Raw genomic sequence first — 24,714 nt, 5'->3', positions numbered from 1 at the left:
CTGGCAAACATTCCAAGGCCATCAGTGCTCGACAGCACGGTGCTGCATGAGAGCCAGGCGGGCGGGAGGAACGCGCCCGAAAGCTGCGCTTCCTGCCAGCGCGCAGGCTCCGTCCTGGCCAATGACACCATCTCACAGGCGTGAGTGACAAGACAGCGTGACCTCCTTTTCGCCTCTTCCTCGTGCAGTCTTCTCTCCTAGGTCATAAACGGATTGTCTCCTTGCCCCTGTTAAATTCACACGTCCTGCACCATTTGGGAGCTCAGCAAATAGCTGCTGACTTGATTGAGTGCCTATTTCTCAGGCATTTTGATGACATTGACCGTCAGATTAGTAGTGGATAAATATCCTCTATACTTCACCAAGTCTGCAGGAAAAAAAAAAAAAAAAAAAAACTTTAGATTACAGGTCAGGTAGCGTCTCAGAGCCACCCTTCTCTGCAAAGCTCCATTTCTCTGGGCACAGTGCAAGTGTCCATGATTTGCAGTTGACCAAGATTCACTGGAGAGAATCCAGTCGTTGGCAAATGTTGATCAGGCACCCGCTCTGCGCAAGGCACGGGGCCAGGCTGAAGTGCCAGTAGAAGAATGGGCCCCAGAACGGTGCCGCTGCCTGGGGCTGGGAGATCCAGGCTGCAGCTGGAGTCCCGAGTGGTTTTGTGGATAAGTCAACATTCACACTGAACCTTGATTGATAGAGACCGATGGGGCATTTCCAGGCTGGGGAGAAACAGCAGAGGACAGGCGGAGGCGAGCCAAGGGCACCGGGTTACAGTCCAGGAGTGGAGGGGTGAGGGAGCGGGTGGCAGAGCCAGACCTTTCCCTGGTTCTCTGGCTTAACTGCCCCAACCTGTCTTAGCCGGGTACTTCCAAAAATTGCATAGTGATACAGTAACCATAAATACGGAACCCAGAAGCTACCTGCCCAGGGGCTGGGATGCAGGAGATGGTCAGAGAGCCTTTTGTTTTCTTTACAAGGACTAGGTATGCACGCAAGCGCGTGTGTACGTGCGTCTTAACTCCTCAGTACTGCAAGGTTTGCATGACCTCACTTTTCCCTGCCTCTGGCCTCCTCCTGCCTCCAGCCTCGCCTTTGCTGCTGCCATCTACCTCAGGTCTTCTCTGCTGGTGCCTCCTCCACTGTCAGGTCTCAGTGTAAGTGTCACCTCCCTGGAGAGGTGTTCATTGATCACCGTGCCTCCCTGCCGCCACCACATAACTGATAATGACTGTATTTACGTATTTGCTTGTTCTCTGCCTCTGGGACTGTCATGGATGTCTCTTATTCATCATAGGACTTGTACCCTGAGATCAGGCCTGATGAAGCGAAGGACCATTGCCCGTTAGGCGAAATTAATATCTGTCCTTGAGTTCTAAGGAAGATATAAGGTCACCTTGAGCCTTCCACAATTTTTCTTAACTTCAATTTTAACCCTATTTTTTTCTGTGATTAGCCCCATTATTGAAAATATTTAAGTGCAAGTATATAGATTCTGTGACATTAATGCAATGATATTCTAGTGGGGTTTTGTTTGTTTGTGGTGCTGGGTATTGTACCGAGGGCCTTGCACATGCTAGGCAAGCACTCTACCACTGAGTACACCCCAGCCCTGCAAAAGTATGTAATAAGGAAAAGCATTCCTACTGGAAGAGTCTACAGGACCAAGCGATAGAGAATTTTCTCCACGTTCGGTCCCACTGCATCACTGCAACAGTCTGTGGCAGACCTGCACGCCCTGGCTGCGGCCGGCTGCTTCCATACGCGGTGTCCGTTTGATTCCAGGGCCACCGTGTACCTGGGCATCCCCTGGGGTTCCTGGTGAACAGGATTTGACCTGAACTTTTAAAGGCCATGTAATTCTTCAGACTCTTGTAGTGAGCAACAGTCCACCTGATCTGTAAATATCCAAAGTGCTTGTCTCAACAGATTTCTACAGGTTCCCCAAACAAGGGGAAGCCCAGAAAATTCCCATCTTTCCGGTGCTGACTTCTCAGTGGTTCCTTCTAGCCTCTCTGGGTTAAATATGCGGAGCCTGCCCAGCTTCTGACCATCAGAAGTAAGATGTAATTAGATAGGCACTGGCCGCAATTTCTAAAAGAGGGAGGAGAGCCTTGGAGAGAGGTTTTTCTTTCTTAGTTCCTGGGAAAATTATACTCGGCAGGTTTATTCAATAAAGTGTTCTCACCACACACTTTGCACCATAATGACTTACAAATTGCATGCTAATTTTTGCCACAGTTAAATCATTCCCAGCTTTTCCCTGGAAAGAAAAAGATGGACTATGTAATGAAACAGTATCCACAGGACTTGGTGTCTTAAGCAGACTGACCATTTCCTCAGCATTTGGAAATGAGAATTGCATAAAGGTGAGACGCAGGGTTGCCTGTGTGGGGTACGCGGTCCTGAGGGTGCAGACAGCGCAGCGTGGGGCTGCCATTGATGCTTCTGTTAATGGTGCTGCCAGCTACTAGGGCGAGCTGGGGGGAAAAAAGACTCCTGCTGAGAGTTCCTCTCAGCTCTTCTTTAAACCCGTGCTCCTCGACTTACTGAGCCGGTGGATTTGCCAGGATGCAGCTCACTGCAGCAGACGCCAGTGTCTGTGTGTGTATGGGGCGAGGGGAGATGGTGCCTTCTCTCTCCCACTTCCCTCTCCTGGACACCTGCCATTCCAGCCTGTGCCTTCGCCCTCTCTCACCTCCCATCCCTCCTTCCCAGTCAGTCATTCTTTCTACTACTTAGAAGAGAAGCCAGTTGACTGAGTTCCAGTCCTGCACCTCTGTCACCTGTCTTAGTGTGAGGCCTTAAGCACTCTGTCTGGCATCTCTGGCCCTCTCTGTCATCCAGAGGGGCTAACAGCTCCCACCTCCACCGACCTTCCAGGCTGTGGTTGGGTTTGCTAAGATGGGAGTGCTGGGCCAGGACCTCCCACGTGTCTGCAGGAACACCCTGCCTGGACACCGCTCGTGGCCCCAAGCCTAGATAACCACCTCTCCTCCCCACACCAGGGCCAGTTTGACCAGCTCAGAAACCCGATGTCATCCGCTTACTCCTGCCCCGCCACAGCCACCTGGCAAACCCCGCGGCCTCGCCTGCCCTCTCCTCGCTGCTGGCACTTTACTCCCCCCCCCCCCGGCAACATTTTATCGCACCAGTGCAGCACCCCCCTCACTAATCTCCCTCACTCTAGATGGGGTCCTCCACTGCATTTCCGGCACAGTAACCGGAAGTGGTCTGCAGTGAAAGTCAGTTGGTGCAGTGGTGCCTGCCAGTATTCCTAGAGTTGGGAGGCTGAGACAGGAGGATCGCAGGTTGGTGGTCAACCTCAGCAGCCTAGCAAGGCCCTCTTCTACTTAGCAAGACCCTGTACCAAAATGAAAAATAGAGATTGTAGCTCAGAGGCAGAGTTCCCCTGGGTTCAATCCTCAGTACCATAAAATAATAGTAATAATAATGTGAAAATTCCCTTCAGCCACTTCCCTACCCAAACACAGAAGCACAGGCGCTGCGTGTCCTTCCGCAGGTGCTCAGCACTCGCCCACCTCCTTAGCCCTCGCCGTGCGCAGAAGCCTTTCTGCAGCACTTGTGCTTTCTCAGACCCAGGCCCCGGCCTTTGCCTTGTCTCTGCGTACAGTACTCCTGTGCCGTTTCATCCTTCGTCTCTTTCCTGGGGTTGGCTCCTTCCTCTGTACCCTTCAGGGATTGAGCATACAGATTAGTCAGTAAATACGCATTGAGTGCCTGCCACACACCAAGCTGCTGCTGAGAGCTTCACAGGCACTTCCTGCAGAGCGCTTCCCATGGACTCGCGGGCTGCGTGGAGCCCCTCTTGGTGCCCTGGGCCTGGAGAGGGGCTCAGCTGGACCGCAGAGTCGCCGCCCTGACCCTGCCTCCACCAGATCACCAGCAAGCCTCCCAAGCTCTCTGCTTCAGAGAAGGATGAGAATAATAGTGCTCATCCTATCGGGTTGTGGGGAGAATTCAATAAACTGACATACTTGAATCACATAGGTAGTTCCTGGCACCGGCAAGATGCCACGGTTGGTAGCTGTGATCCAGAGTAGAGTTGAAAGCAAGAGGGCCTGCGCTCTTCTGTCTCTCCCTGTGCTCTGACTACAAGTCCTCTCAACAGGGGCCGCTCTTAGCGCTTTCTCTGTTTCTGCATCAGCACCGGTGTCTGACCTCGTGCCATCTCTGCCCCGATGGAAGCTCTTCTCTCGAGGCTGGTGTACAGTCTGGGCTTTTTTCTTAGGGCAAGCATGTTAGGTAAGTGGAGAAACACCTGTGCTGGAGGCACCCTGGTACCTGAAGGCACAGGAGCCTTGGGGTCACAAGCCAGTGCTAACACCAGCCTACACACCAGCTCTGTGTGTCAGTTCTCGTGGGAGCTTTATTATGGTGTCAGACTGAGGATTAATGAGATTGTTTGTAAAAACTAGCACTGGCTCTTGTTTGTGCTCAGGTGGCCTGACACCCTCAAAGTCCTACTCAAGCTGCCATCAGTTTACGAGACCGTCCCTAAAAACTTCCCAGCCTCAGTTCCCCCAGCTGACAAGACTTGTGGTCTCTAGGAGCCTTCTCTAACCATCTGCCTCTGTGTGTGTGTGTGTGTGTGTGTGTGTGTGTGTGTGTGTGTGTGTGTGTGTGTGTGTACATGCACGCATGTGTGTATGCTGAACCCAGGAGCATTCTACCTCCAAGCTACAGCCCCAGCCTTTTTATTTTTGTTTTTGTTTTTTTTAAACAGAATCTCATTAGGTTACCGAGAGTCTCCCTGTGTTGCTGAGGCTGTCCTTCAATCTGTGATCCTCCTGTCTCCGCCTCCCAAGTACTAGGATTACAGTATATTCTTGGCTTCAAGTCCGCCCTACTTAGAAGCTTTTGGCGGAAGGTTTGGTTTCGCTGGCATTTATGCCTCCTCTGACCCCCTTTACTTCTCTCTTCCATGGTATAAGTTTCTCCCCTTTGGAATTTAAAAAGGAACTGGCATTTTCCAAACAGCAGGACAATTCTTGCTCACAAATACAGACAGTAGCCGCCTCTTCTCTTGGGGCTTCCTGTCCAGCTCTGAGCTGGGTCTTCTCGTATTGAAGCAAGAGGGCTGGGTATCGGCTTCACAGCAGCCTCCTCTGTGACTGTCCCCTTCTATCAGCCCCGGGTAGTTCACTGTCTGTCAGGGGCAGATTAGAAATGGCATCCGCGTGCTTGCTTGGAGGGCTCGCGTCTGACTGCTGGGAGAGATAGCGGCATGTGGGAAGCCGGTGATTTGGTAGTGCTCCCAAAGACAGATTAACATTTAAAGTGAAGATGTGGCTGGGAGGGGAAGCACGGGAACCGAGGAAATGGCACCTTGACGCTGCGCACACCACCTCCTTGTGTATCTTTGGAGATGAATCTGTTTATTTTAGCAGCCCCCAAACAGGCTTACGCTGCTGTGAATTGCAATCTGTTCTTCTTAATGCGCCATTCACTGAATTACCATCTAAGTTTTTGTTCTAGCCCTCTCTATGGAATGAACAAAACAAAACCTATCAAGAGTGGTTGTTTTGTTTTGTCTTTTAACTCTCTCAAATTGCATGTGGAATATCCTAGTGTAGCTGTAGTGAGGTTTTTTCACCCTTTCATTTTAAATTTCTTCAATGTATCGGGAAAAGATAGGCCAACTAGCTAAGTGACCTTACATTTATGCTACCAGTTTGCATTAGTTCCCAAATATTGCATAGAGAAAAAAGATCCCATCTAACTGCTCATATGCTAATTCTGGAAAAGGTGCATAAAATGAAAATTTCTTCCTCTTTTGAACTATGAAAGCAAACAGGCTTGGGCCAGAGCCGCACGTCTTTCTGTCCTGGCTCTACCACTTACTCTACCATGAGCTTTGGGCCTTCAGAGAGAGTGCGCTCCGAGCCGCAGTGTCCTGCTGCAAAGCAGGAATGTGAGGGAGCCAGCACCTTTGTAAAGTTGCAGGAAATGTCACTGTTGTTGCTTCAGCTTTGCTGTTCGTCTTTTTTTTTTTTTTTTTTTTTTTTACAGTATTGAAAATTGAACCCAGGGGCAATTCTATCTCCGAGCTATACCCCACAGCCCTATTTTATTTTACGTCTTATTTTGAAACAAAGTCTTACAGGCGTGGTAGCACACACCTGTAATCCCAGTACTTAGGAGGCTGAGACAGGAGGATCACAGGTTCCATGACAGCCTCAGCAACCTAGTGAGACCCTGTTTCAAAACAAAAATTAAAAAAGGCTGGAGGTGTAGCTTGGAGATAGAACACTCCTGGGTTTAATCCCTAGTACCAGGAAAGAAGGAAGGGAGGAAGGAAGGATAGGAGGGAAGAAAGGAACAAAGAAAAAAATAAAGAGGGTCTCAGTAAGTTGCTGAGGGTTTGAATTGCTGAGGCTGGCCTCCAACCTACAATCCTCCCATCTCAGCTTCCCAAGTACTGAGACTCCAGGCATATAGCACCACACCCACTTTACTGGCCACCTCTTGCCAGACTGAAAGGACTAATACAAAAGCCCTTAGATTAGGGAGGCATTTTCCACTTAAGTCTCTAACCAAAAAGCCGTGGCAAGACAGATATGATGGTTCATGCCTGTAATCCCAGTACTTTGGAGGCTGTGACAGGATCACAGGTTTGAGGTCAGCCTCAACACGTAATGAGATGTTCATCAACCTAATGAGACCCTGTTTCAAAACAAAAACATAAAAAAGAGCTGGGGTATAGCTCAGAGGTTAAAAAAAAAAAAAGTACCTGAGTTTAATCCCCAGTACCAAAAAGAAGCTCTCAGTGGCAGCTATGTGACATGTGTCTGAGTTTTTCGTCTGTGAAATCTGGACGTGCTTGTCCGTGCCTGCTCACCATGGGCGGCTCCGCCAGTGAGGCTCATGCAGGGGCCTCACCTTGCGGAGCGAGCGTGCTGCGTAGACGCTGTGTTTGTCTCCACTCCACAGCGAAGGCAGTCACCTTCGCTGTCCTCAGAGCTGGATTAATTAATTTGTGGAAGACTGCTCTTAAATCCAGGTCCTGTGTCTTGTCAAGTGGAATCCAGTACGTAGATTTTCACACTGAGGTTTTGTTACGGGAGATATAATTACAACATGTAAGGAGGTTACTGGATTCTTGGGATTGCTCTAATAATCGTATTCCCATTTGGAGAGCACTTGATGTATTTGGCTGTGTCGTCGTTAGCCTGTCCAGTGGAACAGCAGAACCAGGGGCTTTGTCAGAGGGAGTTCGGTTTCCTGGCGAGAGGACAAGCTAATTGCCGGCCTTGACCATCACGTCCTCTGAGGTGGTGGCGTGGCTCAGCTTGAGGAGTTCCTGGCAGTGGCTGTCCTGACTGCCATCAGCCATCAGCTTAAATCTTACACAGATTTTAGGAATCCATCGCCTGGGGTGGTGAAGGTGCTTCACCCCCGGCATTGCCACTGATTAGCAAAGCCAAAGGAACCTCCAAGGTGAGGCACTCGGCCACTCCCCCTTCCCCACAGCCATGCAGCTCCGCCTCCCAGCCCTCTTCCACATGGTGCTCTGCAGAGGGCTGGAGTGGTCACTCAGGATGAACCCTGTGTACCTTCTCTGGGCCAGTGTAGGCTTCCCGTTCCCCAGCAAAGAAGCTGAGGCCAGAAAGTTAATTGACTTGCCTGAGGACTCCAAGAAGTTAGGGTTAGAGCTGGGATCTGGTCCCATTTGCTTGGTCTTCTGTCCATGCTGGCAGAGGAACTGGCCTGTGGAATTTATACATCATAGTTCCAAGAAGTCCCACTGTCTAACCGAGGTGCTCCTGGTACTACTGTCAGAGCGTCTTTTGAGGGGGAGAAGGCAAGGGGAGGTTGGGAATCCCCTTAGAAAGGGGTGTTCGTGAGTTGTTAGCTTCGTGTCTATGTACTGAGGAGTTTGTGCTACAAGCATGATCTCTCATGAGCCAAATGGCCGTGCTCTATGGCCACTTAGACCCTCCCTGGTTGGTGAGTGGACAGTGTGTTCCTCCTTGCCAGTAAGAAGGAAGTCCATTGGTGTATTGACAGGGCATAACCATCAGAGTCCTTCTTATTACACGTATTCAGTTTTGGAGCCTTTAACAAGGAAAGGAATAGGGTGGGGTAGCTTGTGGTGAATTTCTTCTTAATTTCCACAGTTTATATTACTGAGTTGTAGGCAGTGCATGAGTAGAGTTATCCAACAACACCCTTAGAAGTTCTTCCTGCTATCTAGCTCAACCTCATTCCACAAAGATACCCAAGGAACAGTTGCAAGTCCTATCTCAAGATCACTTTTATCTGTCTTGGAAACCCAGAAAAGAAGTCAGAAAGTCATTAATCCATTCATAAAGCTGACCATGTCCATAGGTAGGAAGACAGGGGTGGGGAATACAAGTAACATCTCACTTCATTTTAAAACAGCCCTGAACCTAAGAAGATGTACCTGAAAGACCTGCCCAAACTTTCTCACTTCCATATTCCATATCAGAATGATACATAATCTTCCTGCTCCTTTTATTTCCCTTTAAACAGCAAGTACACGTTTGCGCTCAGCTTCCTTGAATCCATTCAGCAGTAAATATTCCATGCCTCCGAGTCGTAACGGGCTAGATAAGGTGCTATCCTGACAGCAGTCAGCTTCACTGTGTGCCGGTTTCTGTGACGCTTCTGCACCTGCCGGGGCAGAAGCTTCATCTTCAGAAGCCAATCTGTGTTTCATCTTTGTGTGTGTTCACCGCAGCAGTGTGGTGCCTTTCTTGGAGATGAGCTATCGTCGTATCTCAGATCTACATTTGAAAATTTCACTTTCAAATCATAAGGCCGTATGTCTCAAGTAGAATGTCGAAGTGAACAGTGGCAGAGAAGTCCTGAGGACAGAGGAAGAGGGGGCGTGGAGCTGGGCGTTCCTTTTGTGGCACCTGAGTCTGCCCTTTTTTTTTTTTTTTCATTCTTTTTGCAGTACTGGGAATGGAACCCGGGGACATTTTACCTCGGAGCTACACCCCAAGCCCTATTTTTTATTCTTTAATTTGAAACAGGGTCTCAGTGAGTTGCAAAGGGCCTTACTAGGTAGCTGAGGCTGTCCACAAACGACGATCCTCCTGTCTCGGCCTCCCAAATGCTGGGATTCCAAGTGTGCACCACCACGCCCGGCCTTGGTTCTGTCCTTTCTAGAGGACAGCAGTGAGAAGCCAGAGGACTCAGGCTCTTGCCAGGTTAAAAGATGAGGTTGTGTGGAGAAATGTGTAAACGGGAGGATCAACGGGCACTTCTGACCAAAGGAGAGAGACTGCACTTTGCCCGGCTCCGTTCCTCAGCCTGTCTGTCACTCTCCTTTAACATCTTCCTTTGTTCTCTGGACAGGTCTGCGATCAATACTCCACAGACTGCTAATGTGGAAGGAGCTCAGGCGTGGGTTTGAATCCCAGCGCTGCCCCCCAGCTTGCCTGAGCCCCGGCTCCTCTAACGGGCAGGGGCGGGGCTGCCTCCCGGGCGATCCCGAGAAGTACTGTAGTGAGTGTGGGTGATGGCGGCAGTGCTTATTATTCACCCTGCCTCCCGCAGTGCCTGCCCTGTAGTAATCAATCAAAACTAACACAATCTGCCGATAGCAGGGCTCTAATAAGCAAGACAATACTCCCGACTCCCAGCTGACACTTCTGTTAGTGAGAAGGTGTGCCGCCCTTCTCTCCCAAGCTGTCTCCCCATGCCCTTACTTCCTGTGCTCGGAGTGGCCTCAGCCCTGTCACACTCAGGTGGCTCAAACTCCAGGTCAAAAGTTGCATTCCGCCGGGCATGGTGGCGCACGCTTGTAATCCCCGCGCTTGGGAGGCAGAGACAGGAGGATCGCGCAGGTTCGAAGCCAGCCGCGTGCGCTGGCTTAGGAGACCCTGTTTCCAATAAAAATATAAAAATAGGTCTGGGAGTGTAGCCCGGAGATAGAAGGGCTTCCAGGAACCCCAGTACCACCAAAAAAAAAAAAAAAGTTGCATTCCCTAGGACTCTCCAGACTGCCCAGACCAGCCCAGTCCGTGCTTCTTCCTGTGTTCCACAGCACTCAGTACAGTTGAGAAGTCCTCCTGCATAATTGCTGTTATTCTTTTTTTTTTTTTTTTTTTTTTTTTTTACAGTACTGGGGATAGAACCCGGGGCATTCTATCTCCAAGCTACATCAGCAGCCCTATGTTTTAGTCTTTATTTTGAAACAGGGTCAAAATAAAGGTGAGTTGCAAAGGGCCTCACTAAATAGTAGCTGAGGCTAGCTGTGAACCACAATCCTTCCTGTCTCAGCCGCCCAAATGCTGGGATTACAAGTGTGTGCCACCACCTCCTTTTTTAAGAAGTAATTTCTTGTCAGGTGCTTTTAATCCCAGTACTTGGGAGGCTGAGATGGGAGGATGGCAGGTTTGAGGACAGTCCCAGCAAGTAGTGAGACTCTCGTCAACCTAGCCAGACCCTGTTTCTAAATAAAAATAAAATAGGTCTCAGGGTATAGCTAGGAGGTGGACTGTACCTGGGTTCAAACCCCAGCACCACAAAAAAAGGGAAGTAATTTCTTCCTAGCCAGGCATGGTCCCACATGCCTGTAATCCCAGTACTTGGGAGGCTGAGACAGAAAGATTGCAAGTTTCAGGCCAGTTTCAGCAATTTAGAGAGACCCTGTTTCAAAAAAATAATAATAATAAAATAGGGCTGGGGGTCTAGCTTAGAGGTAGAATGCCCCTGGGTTCCATCAGAAAGGAAGGAAGGGAGAGAGGGAGAAGAAATTCTCTTTTTTATTAACATCTTCAGACCAGTAAACACGTGGATTGTGAGGACTGTTGTAACTCCGCTGTCCTAGCATATCACATGCTACCTGGCCGTTAGGTGTTCAGCAGATCTTCCCTGGTTGATGAATCAAAGGCTTCCTCTCCAGCTCCCTTGTTTGTAGCTCCAGTGGTCTCTCCCTTCTCTCTGCGTCCCTCCCTCCCCTCTCCTTGTGTGGCTGCTGCTGTGGCCTCCTCTGTGGGCTCTGCCTGTGTCCCGGGTGCTTTAGGCCCATGTGTCCCTCCCGTGGCCGTTCACATATCTTTGTCCATGATGTGTTTCTGCACAGTGCTGACTAACAGTCACTGCATGTGACGCTCTTTGAGGAACGTCACATTTTAGACTTTTGGTATATATAGAGTAGGCGGTGGGGTGACCAACACAAGCAGGAAAGGTGAGGAGGTCAGAAAAGTGAGGGCAGAGCCGGGCCTGGTGGTGCACGCCTATAATCCCAGTGCGTGGGAGCCTGAGACGGGAAGGTTGCAGGTTTGAAGCCAGCCTCAGCAACTGGTGAAGCTCTCAAAAACCTGTGAAAACCTGTTTCAAAATAAATTTTCCAAATGGGCTGGGGATGTAGCTCAGAGGTAGAACACCCCTGAGTTCAATGTCCAGCACCACAGGAGAAAGAAAAACTAGGGAGGGCAGGCCCGCCTGTGCTGTGTCGAGGCACTAGAGAGCGGAGGGATGGGTGGCAGGAGGCATTTCCCCAAGGCTAGGACAGTGGGGAGACCAAGCAGTGAGGTGTTTGTTCTCCCATCTCTGCCATCCTGACCCTTGAGACTTTACCCAAAAGTACTTCTTCTGGGACACCCTAACATTTCAGCCAGCCCTGATCAGCACCTGCCACTTGTAATTATAACTTTGGAGTACACTTAGACTGATTATCTGCTCCTGGGTGACAAAGTCCTTCTCCTTATCTCCGTTTTCTTTTTCTTTTTTCTCCCTGCCTTAACTCAGTACTCAGGATGGCATTTTGCCCTCAGGGTCTCAGTAGGCCAAGGTCCAAATTCCCTGCTCCGCATTACCATTTCCACAGCAGATGGGTCAGGCCAGATCCCAGGGAGTCCATATTCTGGTAACTGGTGATTATGTAATTACGAGCAGTCTCACCTCCGTGTGCCTTGGTTTCTAATTCATATGGTGGGATTAATAATCCCTTCCCTGTCCTCCTTAAGTTTGCTAGGAAGGGCATGTATATGTAATAACCCTTTAAAACTCTATATAGCATTATGGAAACATGAAGTGTTAGCACTAAATGCTTTTTGTGTTGTGTGAAAGTCAGTCAGGAGTGATTTTCCTTCCTTTGCCCCAACTGCTGATCCATGGGAGTTTGGGAGCAGGAAGTTAGGATGGACTCAGAGTAAATGAGAAATGGAAGAGGCCCTTTTCTCCTTAGACTCCTCTAACATCAGACCAGTGCTCCCCAACCACCTCATGAGCCATTAACATGATCACCGGGTTACTCAGGAATCTGCCACTAAATGAAGCTGAGAATTGGTGGCTGTGCGGGGCAGGCCCTGGCAGTCTGCAGCCCTCTGCCTCAGAGACAGACCGCTGGGGGTGAGATAAAAAGTAGCTTGTGTTGCTCCGGCTGGCCCCCTGGGCAAATAAAGAAGTGCATTATCTGTGTCTGAGTAGTCTCTGAAGGGTTCTTGTTGGAGATTGACGACCGCAGAGCTAAGTCCTTCCTGATCGGAGAGTGGAGAGCAGCGTCCCCAGGGCTCCGTCAGTGACAGGAGCCTCAGTTGTCAGAAGGAACCATGGCCATAAAAATACTGGCGGAATTAAGAAGCGGCTGTTGCCACGCCGAGCACCTGCCAACCTGGGCATCCACTGGTCGTGTGGACAGAGCTATATCCCAGTTCTCGCTCCGAAGACCTCAGTACCAGACAGAGAAGCCATTTTCCACTCGTTCCCTGCATGAAAGTTTACTGAGCTGGGGGCAAACCAAATTTAGGCCCCGTGGGCTTCCCCAGGCTCTGGCCGCCCTCATGCAGTGAAGGCTGGTACCGGGGTGCTGAAGGTGACAGAGAGGCCGTAGGGAGTGAAGCACTCCACAGAATCTGGGAAGGAGCAGTGTTGCCCTTAGATAATCAGAAAGGGCTTCATGGGAAGGACAGTCTAAAGGCCGTGTGTGCTTGAGAGATACTGGGTCCACGATGGGAAGGCAGCCAGGGCCCTGGCTGGGGAGAAGAGCTCTGGGGCAGGATGAGGAGACATCCCTGGACTGACTCTAGGGATGGCTTGCACAGCACTGAGCACACTGAAAGCTGTTAAGCTGCACTCTGTTTTATTTGGGGCCTGGGATTGAACCCAGGAGCATTCCAACTCCAAGCAATACCCCCAGCCCTATTTTCTTCTTTTCATTTGAAACAGGGTCTTACTAAGTTGCTGAGGGTGGTTTTGAAGCTGGATCCTCCTCTCAGCATCCTAAGTACTGGGATTGCAGGTGTGCACCACCATACCCAGCTGAAATTGCACATTTTAAATAGATTAATTGTATGATATGTGAATTATATCTCTGTGAAATTGCTTTTTTAGGGAAAAAAAAAGCTACTAGAGAAGAAGAAGGAGGGACAAGTCTACTAGGTCTGGAGTTTCACAGGGTTGGGAAGGAGACACCCATCACTGATTAGGACTTTGGCACAGACGGTGTCGGGCCTGGGGGCAGGTCGCAGAGCGTGAGCAAAGGGGCATGTGCACTCAGGTCCTGTGCTAGCGGTCGCCTGGCACCCAGACAGGGTCGTGGAGAAAGGGCACCTCTCCACTGTGTCGACTTGACTTGGGAAGGAAGGGGCTATGTATATCTTATGGAGAGGTTATCAGTAGAGCGCCACACCAAAGCACAGAGCGAGCGGGCTGAAGAAGTTCATCTCCTATAAGGAGAGAGGAGAGTGGTCATTTGCAGGGAGGAAGGTGGGGGAAGGATGGAAGGAATAGTGGGACCAAAAAAGAGTGAGTGGAAGCCAATACATAGCTTAGATTCATGTGCCCTCAGCTTATTTTTTGAGGTAGAATGTGTAGATGAGGTCATTCTGGCCCTGACGCATCAGCTAGAAAACAAATAGGCATTCGGCCTGCCTCCCCATGCCTCTGAGGTCCATTGAGAGTGACTTGGAGCCCTGGAAAAGCAGGTCAGGGCGGGCCGTCCTCTTCTGGCATTCTAGGTGCTGTTCTTTGTATGTTGTGGCAGCCTAGCAGCCCGCTCTCTGCTCACCCTTTCCTGGCCAGCATTAACCCCAGTGCTGGTTCCTTTCTAGGACATAGTCCGGCGCGGAGAAATCATAGACAACGACCTGGAAGACGAGTTCTACCTCCGGCGCTTGGACGCGGGGCTCTTTGTTCTCCAGCACATCTGCTACATCATGGCTGAGATCTGCAATGCCAATGTCCCCCAGGTAGGAGAGCCCCGGCTGGGCCTGCCCTCCCTGCCTCCTTCCTGGCATCCTGTGACGGGGGGACTCGAGCAAAGAGGTGGCCCCTGCTCTGGTGGGATTCCCTCACTCTGCATGGGCCTCCTTTTCAGGGGTGGGTGAGGGGACGAGATTGTCTCTTCTGGTGTCAGCCAGGAGAGCTGATCTTTTGCCTTCTCGCCCCATTCTTTCCACCATTAGATTCGCCAGAGGGTTCACCAGATCCTAAACATGCGAGGAAGCTCCATCAAGATCGTCAGGCACATCATCAAGGGTGAGTCGGAAGCACTGGAGTCTGGACTCCGGGGTTACGTGGTGCTCCCCGCCAGGTCCCGCACCGTCCCTGGCGTCTGATGTGCCAGTGTTCTGCATGAGAGGGCACCACTGTCACCCGCTCACTGTGCGCCCAGGTCATCTCTGTCACACACTGAAGACTAACCTAATTGCCCTCTGCCTCTGACCCTCCAGTTCCAGAATGCAAACACACACCATTCAGAACCTCTGGGGTTATGAATATGTTATGAATATGTCTCAAAATATGTTAGAATTTTTTTTAAGGCAGAACAAAATATCTAGTTCCTAAGTGCAATTAGCGGAAGGAAAGAAAACAAGGATGTGACCAAAAATAGCTGGAAATAGGCAAGCTAGAAAGCAGTGTCATAGAAAGAGCAGCCTGCACTCTGCTGCTGGCCTGCCTCCCCCACTGTACGAGCAGAGGAGCCTGCAGAGGTTCCTGAGGTGCTGCCTGGCACACAGCGCCCACCCGCCCCCAGGTCCCGCAGATGCTGTCAAGGTCCTGGGCTGAACCCCAGCTGGCGTGGCCTTGGAGCGGCCACAAAGCAGGCTCTGTGGACTCGGGCTCCCTCTTCTTTATCTCAGAAGACAAACCGAGGTCCCAAGGCCTCATGCGCTCCCTTGCAAAATGGGAACAGTGGGCCAGCTGAGCACCGACTGGGGAGTGTAGGCTAACGCCCGCATGGGGGACCCGCGGCAGGCGGCTCGGGACTGATAGCACGGGGCTTCTGAGCCCCAGTGGGCCTGTGACCACACAGGGTTTCCAGCTCTGGCTTGTGTGCTCCCGATTCTCAGATGAGGTTTAGACTAGACTACACTGCGGGTAGCCCATGGCAGGCACAGGGGAAAGGAGAAGAGCCACAAGCGTGACAGTGGAGAGGCTCGGGCCAGGCTCCCGCCCTGCCGCGCACCCTCACCTCAGGGGCCCAGCCGCTTTGTGCCACGCAGAACGGGCCGGAGGATGGCGTGAGAGATCGAGATGGAGTGGGGACCTCCATCCTTAGTGAGGGCTCAGTGAGTGCTGGGAGCCTCAGTATTATGGAACGTCACCGTAGGTATCCTCATCGTTACTATGAGTGACGCACAGCTAAGGTCCTGTGGGAAGGCTCGTGAGCAAAGGACACTGCAGAATGGAGGAGCAGTGGGAGTGCCGCCATAGGAGTGGGAGTCAGCTCCACCGCCCCTCCGCACAGGGGACACTAAACCATCGCCCCCATTTTGCAAGTGGAGAGGATGAGGCCTGGGATCTCGCGTTTTCTCCTGAAGGAAGGCGGGCACAAGAGGGACCCAGGGGGACCCCGGTCAGTGTCTTGCCTTCTGTTGGGGACCCTGGTGCTCTCTGTCCTCGGTCTCGGTGTCAGATATGCACAGATTCTACTGGTGTCTTGCCACCTCTTCCCTAAGGTGTAGCTGTGGTGGTTTGCAACTGCAGCCTTTAAATGGCATTTACTTTTAACACCCACGTGTTCAATTACAACTTTTTATTACTCTCGGCGCTACTGTCTTGCATCCCTGTGCTTCCGGCCCTGGAATCAAAACAGATCTCCAGAAGGAAGAGGTGTCTTCAGCAGGCATGTAGTAGGTGTTTTTCTTCCTCAAGCCCTACTGCGCATACCTAAGACTATTCAGAGCTTTCTCGTGCTGGGAGCCAGCCTCTGTCTCCCGCTCATTCTGGCTCATCCCCCAGTGCCTGGCACAGTGCTGGCATAGTCTTGATACTGGGTGCGGGTCTCCACTGGAGGTCTGGGGACAGGAGCAGCTGCACCCCGCGGCCGCCCCTCCCGCCGCTCTGCCCTCCACTGGGCTCCCTAACCTCCGTGCGCCCAGACCCTCTCGCGCCCCTTCCAGGCCCAGGCCAGTGCTCTCGGTCACCCCTAGCCGCCCCTGCAGTAAGTCCAGCCGGCTCTGCCGCCACACTCAGAAGCCACGTGCTCCGCTCCCTCCCCACCTCCCCATCCTAGCACCCTGTTTATTTCCTTCAGAGCCCTCATCATGGCCTATAATTGTTTCTTTTTTGTGTTTATTTACCCGTTTGGTTTGTCTCACACATGAAAATGCTAGGTCCACAGTGTAGGGCCTGTGTCTTCCACATTCACCACGTGTCCTCAGCTCCCAGAGCAGTCAAGATCAGAATGGGAATACAACACCGACTCTAGCGCTGTTGCGTTTAAACTCTCCGCTTACATAAATTTGGCAGATATTTTCTGAGACTGCTCAGGGCTGGCTGGGCACAGAGCTAGGTCCTCAGTTTCGCCCAGCACCTGCCCTATGAAGCTTAGTCTGCCGGCAGGCATAGATGAACCTGTGACCAACCATAATTCGAGCAAAGTGAAGTGCACGCTCCTGTCCCCATTCAGCTGGCCTTGCTCCGCGCCAGGCTCTGCAGCCAGGACCGGAGATGCTGGGATCCTGTGCTCCCGGCCCTCTCAGGCTGGTAATTATAAGGTGATAAGTGCTTCATTAGAGCTGTGAACAGTGCCGAGGAGCCAGGTGGGCGGGAGAGGGAGCGGCTGCACCTCGCAGGACTGGGAGTGCTGCCCCTCAAGAGGGCCGAGTGGGGGAAAGCACACCCCAGGCAGAGAGGCCCAGAGGCCGGAGGGGATTCTGCTGGTAGAGCAAGAATTTGGCTAGAGTGCTGGGTAGGAGTGGCTGTGGCCAGGCAGGGCTGGTGAGTTCTGCTAGGTGCACAGTGAACTTTGGGGTACGGGCAGTGTCTGCACTCCGCTGTCGGCCAGCAGACATTCTCATTAGAGCTCAGGAGGGCCGCTGGTCTGGGCATTTGAAGTCATAAGTGCAGAGGTGATATTTAAGGCCCAGGAGTTGGACACCATTGCTCAGCCTGAAGAGGCCCCCAACATGATGCTGACGACCACTAAAAAAGCGTGCTCCAAAGATAGGGGGTGATAGCACAGGGGTCTCAGCCTCCGCAGCATGACCCCACCTGACTCACCTGGAGGTGGTGTCGTGTACAGTGCAGCTGCCTCTGAGCAACCCCTGGACACGGTGTAGCAAGGCCGCCCAGGACGGACACTGGGCTGTGGGGAGGTGTGGAGGCTGCGGGCTGAGAGCCGGCGCTGCTCAGGCCCTGCTCTCAAAGGCCCATCTGCTGCTCCTCTCCACTCCCCCTCCCCCTCCTTATCAAAAACAAAGCCTCATAAGGAAAACCAGCTCATCAGTCTGCCCTCTTTGATTTTAATTTTGTTTTTCAGTTTGGGTTGCTTCCTTTTTTTTAACATACTAATTAGATGCAAGCTTTTTCCTTTGATTTTATGGCCTACATATTTCCTAAGTTTTGCTGGCAGGATGACAGCTGATGTATCCCTTGAGGTCTCGGGAAAACGCTGATGAGGCAGGCCCAGCAGGAGACTTTTCCCATGATTTTTCAGTCCCCTTTCCTGAGTTGCCTCCCTCCTTTTCTGTTGGGGGTGCCAAGGGAGCTGGGGGTAATGGATGGCTCAGTAAAGTCCTTCTTTCTGAAGACTGCTTACTCAACTCCCATAGTCCAGCCCAGGACTGGCCTCTCACGGGAACCCGGGCTGAGGACTGAGGTGCACAGAAGTAGGGAGGTCAGTCTGTGGGCTCCACAAGGCCAGCGCAGGCCTCTGCCTATACCTTCCGGTGCCTGGCTCAGAGCAGGCCTCTGCCTGCCGAGCTGGCGCTTCAGCCCTCCCTCTGCCCATCAGAGATACTGGACCCCAGCAGGCAGAGTGATCCTGCACTGAGCAGCTGCGCTGCGCCAGGCCTTCGTGTCCACTATCTCTGGTTCTCTGACAACCCTGGAGAGCAGGGTGATCTCCATTTTGGAGATAAGGAAATTAAAACTCCCTAAGGTTAAGTGATGTCCCCCGGATCACTAGTAATATTGGAAACTAAGCACAAGTGTGGACCACAAAACAAAGCAAAACGCGGTGGTACTTTGATCCTGCGGAAAGGAAAGGCCCACTGTGTCCACTGGCTCATACATGTGCAGGCTCGTAAGGAAAAGCACGTACTTGACATCGCAGGGTCTGCGTGACCTTCTGAGTAAATGAGACACGTCTAAGAGGCCCTGTCCCCAAGGGGCTATGGTCCCCTCGCGTGGTCACAAAGCAGAACGAAGCCAGAGCTGTGTGCAGAGAAGTGGTGGGGACAAAGATGGCGCGGTTACTCCTGCTGCAGAGCAGAAGGAGCCTCAAGGCCCCAGGGGCCAGACTGGAGGGGCTGCTGCTTTAGCTTTTTTCATTGTAGTGCCGTATCTGTTACAAACACTCATTCCCGTTTCCCCTCCGTGTAGTCCCTGGCAACCTTCATTCTACTCGCTGTGTCTGTGTCATAGGCAGGTGTGAGCGTGGTACTGGTGTGGAGCGGAGTACAAGTAGTCTCCTTGGGCGCGGCTTAGGATGGGGGGGTGCTTCTTGGTATAAATACTTGGTGGAAGCCCCAGCCAGGTGCGTGGTGTTTGCGTTCATTGGTGGATGTTGAAGAAGCCACGCGGATTTCAGGGAGCAGCAGAGGCTGCTTGTAGAAGAAAGCGGAGAGGACTCCCCATCAGAACCTCCCACTAGTAGCTGAAAGAATGAGCCAAAGACTTCATGGTGCTTCCAAAAACTGGCCCATGACCCTTTGATTTGCTTACGGTTTTTTGTGGCTTAACATCTCATTGAAGCCCAGAGAAGTGTGTTTCCATATTGCATTGGAGCTCTTGGTAACCGCAGCTTTGCTGTGATTTTTTTTTTTTTTTCAGTACTGTGGATGGCACCCAGGGTCATTCTACCTTTGAGCTACACCCCCAGCCCTAGTTTTTAGTCATTTTATTTTTGAAACAGAGTCTCACTGATTTGCAAAGGGCCTCACTAAGTTGCCAAGGCTGTCTGTGAACCATGATCCTCTGGTCTCTGCCTCCCAAATGCTGGGATTACAAGCATGCGCCACCACGCCCGGCTCTTGCTGTGATTTTAAAGCTATAGGAGCTGGTAAAATCGCTCTTAATGACTTGAGGGGTGTATGTGGCTGCTCCCAGACATTGCTGCTGTGGCCACGGGGTCTTTGGAGGCAGGAAAGGAGCCTGCGTTTTACCCCGTCACCAGCCGCCTCGATGGGGCTGAGAGGCATCTCAGAGACAGCTCTGGATGTCTTCAGCCAGGATAGGAGATTTGCCTCAGGATTGCTGCCCCTGAGCCCTACACCCAGCTAACCCAGGGGGCTGCCAGGGCGCACTGCCCCAACAGCACGGCGTGTGGAGGAGGAGGGAAAGAGCCACCCTCTGGCACGGTCCCCAAGCCCTGCTGCTTCCTGGCTGGCTGACCTTGGGCATTCTTGCCCTCTGTAAGATGGGGACCTGCCACAAAGGGCCACATGAGAACTAGATGAGCTGTATGTAAAGTGCTTGCATGTCGGCTGCTCCCAGTAAGTGCAGCCTTGCTGCTGACCTCAGTGTCCAAGGCAAGCCAGGAAGAGGAGGTAGAACGGGTACACAGGCCAGCAGCAGCTCTGGATCTCTGTAACTTTGGGCAGGTTAATACATAGCACATTTGAGTCTTGGTTTCCTCAGTACAAAAACAAACCTAAAGTAAATACTGCCCTCTTGGAAGGGCTCATGGACTGAGTCCATGCTCAGTAAGTGGAGGGTCCTTCCTCCTGTGGCCTGGAGCTGGCGGACGGCACCTGGGCTCAGGTGTCAGCGCCCAGGCTGGCCCTCGGGCCTTGTGGGGTGGTGGCCGTTGGCAGTGCTTTAGCAGCCAGCGAGGCTGCCGGCAGGACTGTGGGGCATGACCCTGTGAGCAGGAGCAAAGGTTCCTTCTCCTTCACGTGTGTTTGCTTTGAAGGGCATCCCTGACAGAATGAGACCCGGGGGACCCAAAGTGTCTTCTCCTCGGAAAGCATAACCTTTAAACCTTCCACATTCATTGCTGTCATTGAGGAATCTTTTATCCCCTAAGGAGCTTCCCTCCCAGTTCTATTTTGTGGTTATTTGGACGTATGTCTTCAAGGGTCTTTATTGTGAACATATTAGCATTCCCCTCCCTTCCTCCCTCTCCCTGCATCTTGTAAGGGTGAGCAGGTGAGGCCTTGGGTCCAGGGCTATGACCCAGGCTGTGAGCAGCCGCTCCAGGTCCCTGCCCTGGAAGACAGTTCTCCCCATTGCCAGCTCGTGTCCCTCCCTCTCCCTCTTAACATAAACAGAACAGCTTGTATTCCGTGTCTGAATAGTAAACCTGCTGTCTAAAGTTTGCTTTAATATTTATGCGTTCAGCACTACTGCCTGTTTTTGAGCTCCATCAAAGCCTTTATTATAAGAGCCTTTGAACACACGGAGGAAGTAGAGACGGGAGTTGAAGCAAGTGCCCTCTTCCTCCTCCGACCACTCGCCCTTTTCAGCTCCCTCTGCCTCACCCCTCGCTCCTCCCCACCACCCGTGGTTCTTCCTCATCCCGCATCTCTCCTTTCCCACACACACACAGCAGAGAACTCTTCCCCAAGACCTCTGGGAGGGATCTGTTCAATATTTATAAACCGCTGCAGCAGCTCTAATAACCAGAGGTAGCAGGCACCACCAAGATTTGCTCTCAATAGGACTCCTCTGGAAACAAAGCGTGAGGGGCGAGGTGCAGGCTTCACTCGGCCCAGCCCGCGTACCCTCAGCACCCAGCCCGCGTACCCTCAGCGCCCAGCCCGCGTACCCTCAGCACCCAGCCCGAGTCCCCTCAGCCACCCAGCCCGCGTCCCCTCAGCGCCCAGCTCGCGTCCCCTCAGTGCCCAGCCCGAGTCCCCTCAGCCGCCCAGCTCGCGTCCCCTCAGCCGCCCAGCCCGAGTCCCCTCAGCACCCAGCCCGTGTCCCCTCAGGTAGCAGTGAGTTTCTTAGAGCCCTGCCAGCTCCCATATTCAATACCCGATGACTTGGCTAAGAAAGTGTGGCCCCACCAGCGCTCACCACCTCTGCCTTGACCGCTTTGGAGCACTTACGGAGCAGGACTTCTTCCCAGGGGCTGGGAGTAGACGGGGTGTGAGGGGTAGGATATCCTTGGGGAGCAGCCCGCCCCAGCTGTTTGGCCTTTCTTGCCTGCTCACAGGCTCTGGGGTTTGCATAACAGCTGCTCTCCCAGCCTAGACATGGGCAGGTTGCCTGGTTTCTCGCTGGCCTCAGTTTCCTTTGAGCGGGTTGCTGTTCTCCACCTCATTAGTTGCCACAGAGATGAAGGGGGTCGGATCTGCCTGGCTCCCGGTCAGTGCTCACTCGCACCGTTCCTACCCCCTGCCCACACGGAACCCACACCCCCGGCATTGAAGGCGGCCGGCCTTGTCTCCTCCCCATGTCTCAGTGGCCTGAGTCTTGGCCCAAGGGCGGCACCCTGTGAGCGGCGGGCGGCAGAGGCGCTTCAGCCAGGGGATTGGCACAGACTATGGTCCCTCCTGCTTCAGATCTCTGAAATCAGGTCCCTTCAGGGAAGCTGGCTTTGCTGTTGGAAAATCAGAGCGCCAAAGGATCCGACTCTCAGTCGGCGCCCTCCCTCCTGGGTCTGAGAGGACACTGGGAGAGGGTAGTGTTAGTTCAGTCTACTAGGACCCCTGCGTCTACTCGCCTCGGGCCGAGTGCTCTGATGGTCACCTCCATCTCCTGGGGCGGCGGTGATTCCATGTGTGAGTAGGAGGTACCATTTCTGTACCCCCAGAGCCTTCCCGCAGCTGCGCTCTTGCTCTCCGGCACCCCAGCCTCTCCTTGGGGGGGCTGGAATGAGGGCATCACAGTCACTTGAAGTTGGGAGTGATGGATGGGCCAGCAGGAGGATGATTTCAGGGGGACACGCCAGCTGGCACATGTCTGAATCCCAAGCCCCATTTTCCAGCACATGTCCAAAGCAATAAAGAGGAAGAAGAAAAATAAAGAACAGGAGGAAAATGGCTTCCCCCCGTGGGGGTGGCGAGTGAGTGCGTGCACCCTCCTTTCTCCCCATCTTCATCTCCCCTGGGTTAGCGGGCATTACGCAGAAGAGTTCTCCCTGTTCTGAGCAGCAGTGAGGCCAGCACTGCCCAGGCCTGAGCTCCCAGGGTGCAGGACGGGGCAGCCTGAGCCCAGGAGCGGGGCAGTGACCATGCAGCCTGCAGACGTGTCTCTTGGATGGCCTTGAAGGGCGTGTGGGATCTCCCAAATGACGCCACCGGCCTGAGCAGGGGAGCTTCATGGAGGAAACCAAGGTTTCTTGAACATCTGTTACCTGCCAGGAACTTGACACTCATTTTCAGGAGAGCCAGCCATTTTCAGCACTGCCTGGGACCCTGAGCTGTCTCCTGTATGAGGGCAGTGGGGAGCTGGGTCCCCACCCAGGTCTTGTCTAGGATGCCCCTCCCATCTCTGAAAGCCAGGGTGCTGCATGGTTTGGGGTCACGTGGCATATCACCAATGTGCTGGGACAACAGCAAACCGCAGCTTGGCCGGCCACATAACCCTGTCTGTCGGTCTTCTCCCATAGGCCTCTTGTCCCTCCCACAGCAGGCCCTCCTGTGAGCACCCGAGATGGGGAAGGGGCTCCCGTGCCCTGAGGCACCTCGACGCTGCGCTCTCCCTCCCTTCTAAACATACCAGGCAGTTAGCTCCCCTGGTGGCCTGGGCCACCCACAGCCCGTCCCCTCAGCCTTGAGCCTGACTGAGGGGACTGTCACCGGCCCACTACTCCTGCCGTGTGTCTTGGTGATTTCCACGACCACGTCTTTCTCTCACACCCTGTTTCCAGTGCCCCCGTAACACCTGTTGCTCCTCCTTCAGCACATATCAGGAGTCTGAGGCTTCTCCCCACCACCCCAGGTCACCTCACCTCTGACGCCTTCCGCTCGGGCCCCTGCACAGCAGGGAAGGGTGAGTCCTGTCTCTGCTCTGCTCAGAGCCCTAACAGAGTGCCATCAGGTTCTGCACGAGCAGAGATCATTGCATTATAGGAGACAGTGGTTCTCGAGCCCTAGCCCGGTCAGCAGCACTGGGAGGGCAGGTAGAGCCCAGGCTGCTGGCCCTGCCCTCGGGCTTCCTGTTAGAGGGGCCAGGGTGGCCAGGGATTTGCATTCCTGTGGACTCCCACAGGGTGCTGCCCTCCAGGTCCACATGCTAAGATAGAGCAGGGCTGCCCAGCCAGCACTCTCAGCCCATTCACACTGCTGTAGCCATACCCGGGACTGCAGACTTACAAAGGCAGGAGCTCTTTTCCTACAGCTCTGAAGGCTGGGGAGTCCAGAACCAGAGTGCTGGCCTTTGGCGTCTGGAGAGGGGCAGAGCAGAAGGGCGGAGGCCTCGCTAGTTCGTGACAGTGGAGTCCTGTCCGTGAGGGGCTCCTCGTGCTGCTGCTGAGGGGATTGGGCTTCCGTGTGCATGTGGGAAGGGACACCGCATAGCCGCTGGGTCTGTGTGGAGGGACCGAGGTGTGGAGCGGTGCACCTCGGAGCACCACATGCCTCAGTTGCAGCCTGACCTGTCCTTGTCTCCACAGAGTACGCGGAGAACATCGGAGACGGCCGGAGCCCAGAGTTCCGGGAGAGCGAGCAGAAGCGCATCCTGGGCTTGCTGGAGAACTTCTAGAGCCCGCAGCACACACCGCAGACTCTCCCAGGCGCCGTCCCTACACGGCTGTGGGACTGGGCAAATTAAAGCTAGTTTTGGAATCCCTGGCTGGCGTCCTTGGTAGTGGAGCCGTCCCCCACACTGTCCTGCACCTCTGTGGAGGTGCGGCTGCCGCCAGGAAGCAGCTTGCAGCACGCGGTGGCCACGGGGGCAGGAGGGAGGCGGGAAGCGCCGGGGCTCAGGCCAGCGTCCTGGCCTGCTACCGTTTGCTTTGAGCCAGGCAGGTCCCAGGCCCACCGCTGTGCCCGGCACAGGGCCAGCCTGGCGTGTCATCTGGTGAGCAGTGGCCTAGCGCTGCGCCATGGTGTCTGTGCTGCCCGTCTCTTCACGTAGGCGTTGGGGCCATGTGTCACAAGAAGGGTGGCCTGGTACAGTAAGAGAGAAGCCAGCCGTGTAACCTTTATAGTCGTGTATTGTATTATTAATTTTATTATTACTGTGGCTAATATCTTTACACATGAGTCTTCGTCGTAGGAACATAGAGACGTTGCTATAGGAAAAAACATAGTGTACCCTGTGGTCAGTACTGTCCACGCTGTCAGGAGTCCCCCAGAGGTCTTGAGTGTAGCCCCTCAGAGAAGGGGCTCAGTGTGGCCCTGGCACTGCTGCTGTCTTAAGCCCCCAGGATTTCTGAGC

The 24,714-nt window shown here is 53.1% G+C and overlaps 1 protein-coding gene across 1 annotated transcript in view; it reads left to right on the top strand.

The window, feature by feature from the left end:
* Positions 1–24,036, top strand: part of CTNNBL1 (catenin beta like 1) — a gene marked incomplete at both ends in the record, with an annotated part of 186,229 nt that extends 162,193 nt beyond the window's left edge. Inside the window, 3 exons of the mRNA XM_080716304.1 lie at positions 14,049–14,186; positions 14,403–14,475; positions 23,948–24,036. Of these exons, the coding sequence (XP_080572430.1) occupies positions 14,049–14,186; positions 14,403–14,475; positions 23,948–24,036 (300 nt within the window). The remainder of the gene's footprint in view (positions 1–14,048; positions 14,187–14,402; positions 14,476–23,947) is intronic.
* Positions 24,037–24,714: the final 678 nt, after the last annotated feature.

The sequence above is a fragment of the Muscardinus avellanarius genome (genome assembly GCF_963383645.1).
Source record: "Muscardinus avellanarius genome assembly, chromosome: 19".
In the NCBI taxonomy this organism is placed as follows: Eukaryota; Metazoa; Chordata; class Mammalia; order Rodentia; family Gliridae; genus Muscardinus; species Muscardinus avellanarius.
The sequence above is the reverse complement of the archived record's forward strand: the minus strand, read 5'-3'. Positions and strand labels throughout refer to the sequence as shown.